General features: G+C 48.8%; 2 protein-coding genes across 2 annotated transcripts; one reads left to right on the top strand and one right to left on the bottom strand.

Annotated features, from left to right (window-relative positions):
• Nucleotides 1–423: 423 nt before the first annotated feature.
• Nucleotides 424–877, bottom strand: EMH_0043840 (peroxisome biogenesis factor 7, putative; the record flags this gene model as incomplete). Its single annotated transcript, XM_013495895.1, has 2 exons — nucleotides 424–645; nucleotides 752–877. The coding sequence occupies 2 exons, from the start codon at nucleotides 875–877 to the stop codon at nucleotides 424–426; spliced, it is 348 nt and encodes a 115-aa protein (XP_013351349.1).
• A 6,085-nt stretch (nucleotides 878–6,962) lies between these two features.
• Nucleotides 6,963–9,294, top strand: EMH_0043830 (uncharacterized protein; the record flags this gene model as incomplete). The annotated part of the gene is made up of 3 exons (XM_013495894.1): nucleotides 6,963–8,609; nucleotides 8,795–9,082; nucleotides 9,184–9,294. The coding sequence occupies 3 exons, from the start codon at nucleotides 6,963–6,965 to the stop codon at nucleotides 9,292–9,294; spliced, it is 2,046 nt and encodes a 681-aa protein (XP_013351348.1).
• Between the last annotated feature and the right edge of the window lie 83 nt (nucleotides 9,295–9,377).

The raw sequence follows: 9,377 nt of genomic DNA, 5'->3' as shown, positions 1-9,377 counted from the left end.
TTCCTTTTCTTATGTCGAATAAAGATATAACACCATCTGCTGCTCCCGTAAGCAGCAGCCAGGGTCTGTGTTTCATCCACTCAACAGAAAGAGTTTCACAGGGAGCTGCCTGTACACCCCAGGGTGTATAGGCAGCTCTCTCACCCCCTCTTTGTCTTATATCATGTATTAATAATTTTCCGTCTCCTCCTACAGAAGCAATCAAAGATGCATCAACAGGAGAGAAGCAGCAGCAGCAGGTTGATGGTTTCTCGCTGTGCTGCAGCAGCAGACAAGGACCAGCACCACCAGCAGCAGCAGCAGCAGCAGCAGCAGGAGCAGCAGCAGCAGCAGCAGCAGCTCTGTTTATATCGTATAAATATATTTTACTATCTAACCCCGATGAAATAAAATATTCTTTTCTTATACAACTCCAACTAAGGCTCAATATATCTCCCCGGTGAGCCCGCACCACAGCCACAGCCTCCCCCCCAAAACCAGAAGACAAACCACCACCTCCTGCTGCTGCTGCTGCTGCTGCTGCTGCTGCTGCTGGTGCTGCTGCTGTTGTTTTTGTTGCTGCTGGTGCTGCAGATGATGCTGCTGCTGCTGCTGCTGCAGCAGGTACACCTTTAGATAAACCCCCCCCACCACCACCACCACCTGCTGCAGCAGCAGCAGCAGCAGCAGCAGCAGCAGCAGCAGGAGCAGGAGGAGGGTTTGTTTCTGTTAGCCGCCAGACAGTGATGGCTCCCCCCCCTCCCCCCCCCACCAGTATGTTGGGGTTTATCTCGCACCAAGCAACATCGTTGACTGCTTCTTTATGATTGAGAACAGCAACACGCTGCGGCTGCAGCACCTCTTCAGGTTTTGCTTCTATATGTGTAGGGGGCAGCATACACCCCAGCCCCTGCTGCTCTTCCTCCTCAGCAGCAGCAGCAGCAGCAGCAGCAGGAGCAGCAGCAGCAGCAGCAGCAGCAGCAGCAGCAGCAGAGGGAGAAGGGTGTAAGGAAAATACCTCTACTGCACCAGGACCAGCTAAACCAAACAACTGAGATGATGCTACTGCGATGAGGCCGTCAGTAAAGGGAGAGAAACGGCAGCTCTGCCCGCACTGCAGCAACCGACACATATGCACACGAGAGCGGGGGCGGGGAGGCATCGTAGGNTTAAAAAAAAAAAAAAAAAAGGAGGGGCCGGATGGTGATCCTCCTGCTGCTGCTGTTGCTGCTGTTGCTGTTGGTGCTGCTGCTGGTGATGCTGACGATGCTGTTGGTGCTGATGGTGTTGCTGCTGTTGCTGCTGATGCTGCTGTTGCTGCTGCTGTTGCTGCTGTTGCTGCTGCTGCTGCAGGAAGAGAGATGAGCTGGAGGTAATACTAATTGTAACCCCTTCTGCGTCAAGGGGGGATATAATAAATATATAAAAAAAAGAAAAAAAAAAAAAAAGAAAAAGAAAAAGAAAAATCAATAAAACTATCACTAAGAAAAACACAAAAAAACGTTGTTAAGCTAATATATAGTATTTATATACTACATATATAGTATATAAATATAAAAAAAAATATATAAATATAAATAATATATATATATATATATATAAAGATGAAGAGGATGATTTGTATCGGGCTGTTGCTCTTGCTGAGGGACAGAAAGGCAGAAACTGAGTGAAATTGTTTTGCAATTTGTAGTGAAATATATAAATTAAAAAAAAAATAAATAAATAAATAAAATAAAATAAAAATAAAAGAAAATGATGAATTTATTCTGTGGTTGAGCTTCGTCCGTCTCACTGTTGCTGCTGCGGTGTCTATGCAGCTGGTGAGAGGGTCTCGGTATCCCGTCTGTATATAAACGCAAATAAAAAACAAATTTAGTTTTTTATTTTAATAAATAAAATATAAATATTTATATTCAAAATATAATGACAAAGAGACAGAGAAAAAAAACAAAAAAAAAAGCAGAACGACAGATACCTCTTCACTGCGCACGGGCTCTTCTTATACAAGCCCCATAATACAAAGATGTATATTGTTTGTATTTGTTGCTGTAAATATTATTATTTAAATAAATAAAAATATTAAAAAAATAAATATTTTTATTTTTATTTTTATTTATATTTCTCTTGGATACCTCTTAAGGAGCCTTAGTGCATTGCCTGCTGCTCACCATACACCGCACGTCTCACCACTAAGCCGACGATGATCTGTTCTATAGAGCATCGTTAATATACTTGTATAAATTTATTTATTTATTTATTTATTTATTTGTTTTTATTTATTTATTTATTTATTTATTTACCTCTTACACAATGAAGATATTTGCTCGGCTGCGCTCGCAGCACTGTGGGGTTATAAAGCCTCTCTTTCTTCTCTTTCTTTGTTATCTGTGTTCGTTGCTTCACCTGTTGCTGTTTGCTGCATGCTGCAGTATGCTCTGGCTGCAGCCAGTAAGCTCAGGTAGACGCGTGTGTAGTGTGGTTGCTGCTTGCTGAGGAGGCCCTCTGCAGCCTTGGTGCATCTATCGACGGGGGCCCCTCTTACAGCTGGGTTGTCTTGTATAAAGAGCTGCAGCAGCGCGAGCTGCAGCTCTACGCATGCATCACCCCCTCCTCACTAACACTGCAGCAGTCTGCAGGAATCCAGGAGGTTTTAGATGGAGCAAGGCAGCTTTGGGGGGACTCTGACTGTGAGTGTTTTGCCTCTATTGTAGCTGATGACGATCCTCAGGTAAGATCGATGACTTTTATTATACTTAACGGCATTTATTTGTTTATACTTGCAAGCGCCAACTGCACTGCTAGGTTAGTTGCTGGATGTGAGTCTCTGGCCCGCTCAGTGTGTAGCATGAGTCAGCGCAGGAGCCTTCACTTGGTCTTGGTAGGTTGCGTGTAAACGCATGCAAACGTTTTATAAATACATTCAGGGTGACGTATACAGCAGAGAAAGCTTCGCTGAAGCTTCTTTGTGTGCTCGCGTGAGGCTGGATAGTATCACCAGCTGCAACCCCACTTCAGTCTGCATCCTCCCCTCCAACACCCAGGCCTCTGAGCTCAACGCCCAGGATTCTTGAGAAGAGGGGAAGGGAGTCAGATACTCTCGCTTTAAGTCTTTACCTACACTAGAGCTCGCTTGTGTCCCTGATTAAGGGCAGAGAGCAAGTATGATACAGAGAATACACAGCAACTGGCGAATTCTAAACACAGAAAGCCAGGCAGCGGGGCATACGATCAGTGCATCTTCTTCTTTTGCAACACACGTATCAGATATTTCCACACTGCAGAAGTATGAAGGGAGCTAAGGAACTGAGAGCCAGAGCTTTGACACCGAGCAGCCTCGCCAGGGGAGCAAACAGCACGACCAGTGAAACGTGGAGACAGCGCAGTGACAGGGCTAACCGTGGCGACATCCTCACGAGCAACTCTGCGTTGAGAAAATTCTTTGGTTATCCAAGTTTGGACTAGTGCTCGGGAGTTGCTATCCCTACTCAATCCGGCATCTGAAGCTATGGCGAGGAGGTGCAACCTACCCTTTTACTGGTTGGCGCAGTTGCTGCGAGGACACTCCACTGATGTTACATATAGGAAACGTGTAGTGCCGGGTCAAACCAGAGACGGGTCGTCTCAGCATCATATAGGATTTCTACCTTGCATCAGTTCACCACGACGTTGCCTCCAAATTTCTCTTTGGTTGACCCTGGGGACCGCGTCCATGCAGCCGCCGGCCGACACTGTTGCTGTCTATGCGCCAGCAAGCAATGCAAAAGTGCAACTCAAAACGCTCTCAACAGCACTTGTATAGTATACGGTAAGAGGAGTGGAATCAGTATCCCAATGAAAAAGAAGAGTGGGGACTCCAACGCAGTGCAGAAGCGCTGCCAGAAACGACAGAGACCGCGTTGGCTCCGTCTTGATGGTCTTTGATGACAGCAGGTTTGTGATATTCCATCCAGTCTACAGCTGTGAAACCCCAATGGCGCGAACCGTTGAAAGAAGAATTTTTATTTATGATGAATAAGAAATAGCGCTCAGCCCGACAGCCACCCTTTGGACACCCAATGCACCGCATCGAACTCAGTCGCCACGCAGCCCAGAGTTGTGCTCAACTAGCGCGTTTGTGAACAATTCGGCACTACCGAAGAAAAGAAAAAGAATTCGTCCATCTACGCCGGCTTCAACTCCCTCAACAAAAACACGGCAAAAGAGGAGTTTCTGATGCTCAGCATTTTTAAACTACCTGACCGCTTGCAGGATTCAACAGTATTTTCAACATTTTAATTTGCCAGCCGAGGTGTTGTTTCTTTCGATTCGAGCATATACTGACGACAGCATGATACTTTGTTCCATATCTGCACTCTCAAACTAGGCTCCGCGCGTATACCCTTTGGCTTCGTTGCTGCGGCTGCCAAGCTGCAGTGACAGTCGAACCATGGTTCGTCTGCCCCAAGCAATGAGAAGTGGACGGCTATATGCATGGATGACGCGCTTTTGCTCGATCAAAACGTGCAGGAGAACTTGCCAAAAAGCTCTCAACGATCCTTCGCTAGGACCAAGAAAGCTGGTTACAGCATACTGCATAAACTCTGTAACGAGAGCCCCCGACTGTAGCTGCGGGCCTTCGTGAGCTGCCTTAGAGTCAAAGTACTTAAGCAGTAAGACTTCCCCAAAATCGCAACTCAGCAGCCCTCCACTGTCCAGGTGGACTGCAGATAACTGCGCAAGGAGTTGTTTATCGTGCGGAATGGAGGCAACGTCCAATGGGTTGCCTGCTACACGGCAACCCACCACGTAGCATGACCACGTTCCATGCTGCTGTGAGGGCGAACATCACAGAGAGCTGCTAAACGCTTTTCTTGATTCAATACCCAAGAGGAGCGCCAGGATAAATACGTGAACCAACCGCAAGAAACGTATTGTGCCTGTCGTTCCTTTTATCGCACCCATCACGAGCTGTCCTGAGCTGCGTGCTCAATTGAGAGCGGGTGAATTTCGTGTGGTTGTAGCCCCGAATTCAGGATGGGAAAAAAAAATGACAAAAGAAAACACGTACCGGTAACTGCTGCCACGTGGAAACGGGTAGATACAAATATTTTTGCTCTCTATACCTGCATGGCGGTGTGTACGACACTATTTGTTAGAAAACTAAGAAATACCCCAAATGAGCACCGTGAATGTAAAGATAGAGTTGGCTGAGCTTTTCAGAACCGTTGGGGCCGATCAAGCTGAAGACGTACAATCGTAAAGCTAGCACAGGCACTCCGTCTAGGCCACAAGACTTCCTGAGCCCCTCACCGAGGAACCCTGGAGCTACAGAGAAGGGAAGAAAGCACTGTAGCCATATCTCCCACCGTCAGCCGTCACAGACAACACCGTGCGCATCCGGTTGCAAACCTCATAACTACCGCAAACTCTGTCGCAAGGTTGCTCATAGAGACCTCTAACGGCAGGCCTGTCAACCCGAAGCAGCAGGCGCCTGCAGTGTCTCGGCATAGTCTCGCTCAGTCAGAGCCTCAGTGACACTTGTTATGCCTTACTACGGCAGATCTGATAACGATGTACTTTCAGGGTGTTTGCCTAGGACGTTTCAACGAAGCTTGCGAGCATATGCATGCAAAGCTGTATATATATCAGATTGTCCTGTATTCTATATTAAAAAAGATGCAAGTATTTCGCCTTCTGCTTGAAATTTTATTACTTTCTTTAGATTGATAGAGTGGGGGTCATCCCGGGGTAGAGTGTACGAGAGGAAAGGCCTCACAATCGACTTTGTTTTGTTCTTAGAAGAAGAGAGAAAGAACGAAGACACTTTATCATGAAGTCTCCTCACTGTATACCCCTTCCTTTTTCCTTTTTTTACACGTATATTTATATAGTATGGTTATGCATCCACCAGGTGAGAGCATACACGTGCAGGTACTGCAGCGAGGCCGCGTGAGATGAAAGAAAACCAAGAGAAGGAGGCGGTATCATACAAAGCTTACACACGGAAAACAAACTGCCTTGTGGCTCTGTCACTACTCAGAAGAGAATACTAAAGAGAAGAAGTTTGTATATATATGAACGGGCTTGAGGCGAGTGAACAGCGACAGAGAGGATAAGGAACTAAGAAAGCGAGAGCATCTAGGTCTATTGATGTATACTCATTTATTTTACACTAGAAGGATGAATATATTCAACCAAAAGTTCTTTTTTTTGTATAGAAGCATCTGAACTGTCTAGCGGACGAGATGGTGGTGGCGGTTTCGTTGCAGTATAGCGTGTATCCAATGGCTTGCCTGGCTCCTTTTCTTTTAAATATTATTCTATAACAAAGAAAAAAGGTTTATATTTATAATTTCAAATAGACAAACGCCAAAACTTCACTTCTTCTGCTCACACAAGACCGCAGCAGAAGGTATCAGACGCAGCCTCAGCTGCAGCCCGGCTCACCCCCGACAGAGGCGCCTGAATATCCGCACCCTGCTGGGGAATATGCGATGATCTTCGGTTGAATTGAATTCAAAATACTTGAATTTTAAATTTCCTCATTTATAAACCCAAGAAACCCCAATTTATGCTCTCAATCGCTGGGCCGCTGCAGCGGCACGAAGGTCCAGCCAGAGGCAGCCAGCAGCTCGCTGCTCTCCCTATCGGTATAAGTTGTTTCTTTCTTTTTATTTCAATGCATTAACTCTTTGTCTTTTCATATTTCCACAACAAATAGATGTTCCACCGGCCAGAGGGTCCCCCCCTCCCCCTCAGCCTACACAGCGGGGTGGCAATCGATTCTGCTGCAGCAGCAGAACCGAACGCAGGAGGCTGCATGAGTTCTGTATTTTCTCTCAGTGATGACGGAAAGAGAATACCAAAGGGTACAGATCTCAACGCGGGGGCCCCTCCAGGGGCCCCCTGCTCTTCTTGCTGCTGAAACACCAGCTGCAGCAGCAGTCGGCGGCGGACTCAGGGGGGCTCAGGCAGCACAACGATGTACACAGCCAGACAAAACAATGTTTGGGCCTTGGGTTGCATTTGGAAATGAAAACAGCAACAAAAGCAGCAGCTGCAACGGTAGCAGCAGCCGCAACGGCAGCAGCAGCACCAGCAGCAACAGCAGCACCAGCAGCACCAGCAGCGGCAGCAGCAAAAACAACAGCAGCAGCAGCAGCGAATGCATGGTGCATCACGTTCCTGCACGTCGGTACAAAAGCGCAGCTTTTTACCTCCAGGATCTCTCAGGTGTGCAGCAGCAGCAGCAGCAGCAACACCAGCAGCAGCAGCAGCATAAGGATCTATACAGCAGAGAGAATGACAAGATAAGCACTCCCGCTGCTTCTGCTGCTTCTGCAGCTGCTGCTGCTGCCTCTGCTCCTGAATACATTCACAGGAGAAGCGGTATTTCCCGCTGCTCTGCCGAATACAGCAGCAGCAGCACCAACAGCGACAGCAGCAGCGGCAGCAGCAGCAGCAGCAGCAACAGCAGCAGCAGCAGCTTGCCGATGCCGAAGGCTTCGGAATCTTTGTCCTACAGCTGTTTAACAAGTCTCTCAACCAGCAATGCCCAGCATCTCTTTAACAGCAGCAGCAGCAACAGCAGCAGCAGCAGCAGCAGCAACAGCAGCAGCAGCAGCAGCAACACGCTGCAGCAAGGTAGACCGGCTGTCACTTCAGTGTGCCCACGGCAGACGTCTGTGCCTCTCCACCAGAGGCAGCATCTGCACCTCTCAGCAGCAGCAGAAACAGCAGCAGCAGCAGCTGCTGCTGCTGTGGCTGCAGCAGAAGATACAGATGCCCCTTCCACAGCTGCGAGGCCGAAGAGACAGCCAGAGACGCAGCAGGCTGCTACAGCAGCAGCAGCAGCAGCAACAGCAGCAGCAGCAGCAGCAAGTATTGAGTTTAAGCAAGGCTCTGTGTCTGCTGCTGCACCGCCTCGCCACGTCATTCCTATGAGGGCAAAACCCCTACCAGCAACACAACCAGCAGCAGCAGCAGCAGCTGCTGCTGCTGCAGCAACACCAGCAGCAACAGCATCACCAGCAGCACCAGCAGCAGCAGCAGCAGCAGCAGCAGCAGCAGGTGGTGGTAGATACCGAGTTTATAACCAAGACATATTCAAGCCGGGGAGCCGTTCCCTTGCTGCTTTTAGTTCTTCTGCTTTGGGGGGGGTGTCTTCGTTGGCTCGTCAGGTCAGCAGCAAGGCGCCGCTGCTGCTGCAGAGCAGCAAACATGTTGCTGCTGCAGCAGCAAAAAAAGCTGCAGCAGTTGCAGCAGCAGCAGCAGCTGCTGCTGCTGCTGTTGTTACAGAGTCAACAGCTGACGAGCCCTACATGCACACCCATCTCTATAGACGCCGATACATCAGCAGCAGCAGCAGCAGCAGTAGCAGCAGCAGCAGGAGCAGCAGCAGGAGCAGCAGCAGCAGCAGCAGCAGCAGGAGCAGCAGCAGCGAGAGCGACAGGAGCCTGTACAGCAGCAGCATAGGATACTGCTCTGCCCTCGATAGCTCAACCTCCCCCCCCCCTCAGCCACTCCTATTTCTTGCATTTCTTCTTTACACCCTGCGTCTCCCTCAGCAGCAGCAGCAGCAGCAGCAGCAGCAGCAGCAAGTGCTGCTGCAGCTGTACCTCCTTTCCAGTTTGCTGCAGTTGCTGCTCATGGTGCTGCTCGTCCTGTCTTCACATCATCATCAGCAGGAGCAGCAGCAGCAGCTGCTGCTGCTGCAGCAGCAGCAGCAGCAGCAAGAAGCCGCACAGCTTCTGCTGCTTCTTCTGTTGCTGACGATGATGCTGATGAGCTCGGGCTGCAGATGCCGCCGTCACCGAGAACGCTGCGAATGATGCAGGAAATTAAAGAAAGAGGAAATGGTGGGGTTGCTGGTGGTTATGGTGGTGCTGCTGGTGGGGTTGCTGCTGCTGCTGCTGCTGCTGCTGGTTCGCGCCGGGGATCCCTGCAGCTCATGCAGCAGCAGCAACAGCAGCAGCAGCAGCAACAGCAGCAGCAGCAGCAGCAGCAGCAGCGGACACTGGGGGAAATGCTGCCAGCTATATCTTCTCCTTCTTATGCTTTTCTTGAGGCCCGTACCCTGGGGGCTCTTCTCTCTCTCCCCTCACCAAGCGAAACAACACTGAAGGTAAACTCGCTGCTGCTGCTGTTGCTGCTGCTCTTGCTGCTGCTGTTGCTGCTGCTGTTGCTGCTGCTGTCGCTGCTGCTGCTGCTGCAGTGCTGCTGCAGCTCACCTGCAGCAGCAGAAATTATTCTCTTTCTTTCATCGACCTTGAATACCTCTGCAGCACCATCATCTCTCCTGCAGCAGCAGCAGCAGCAGCAGCAGCAGCCTCGTGAATATGTTGACTATTATATATATATATATATATATATATATATATATATATATATATATATATATATATTTATTTATTTTTTTT

Source organism: Eimeria mitis, genomic scaffold (genome assembly GCF_000499745.2).
Source record: "Eimeria mitis Houghton genomic scaffold, Emh_scaff1805, whole genome shotgun sequence".
Classification (NCBI taxonomy): Eukaryota; Apicomplexa; class Conoidasida; order Eucoccidiorida; family Eimeriidae; genus Eimeria; species Eimeria mitis.
The sequence above is the reverse complement of the archived record's forward strand: the minus strand, read 5'-3'. Positions and strand labels throughout refer to the sequence as shown.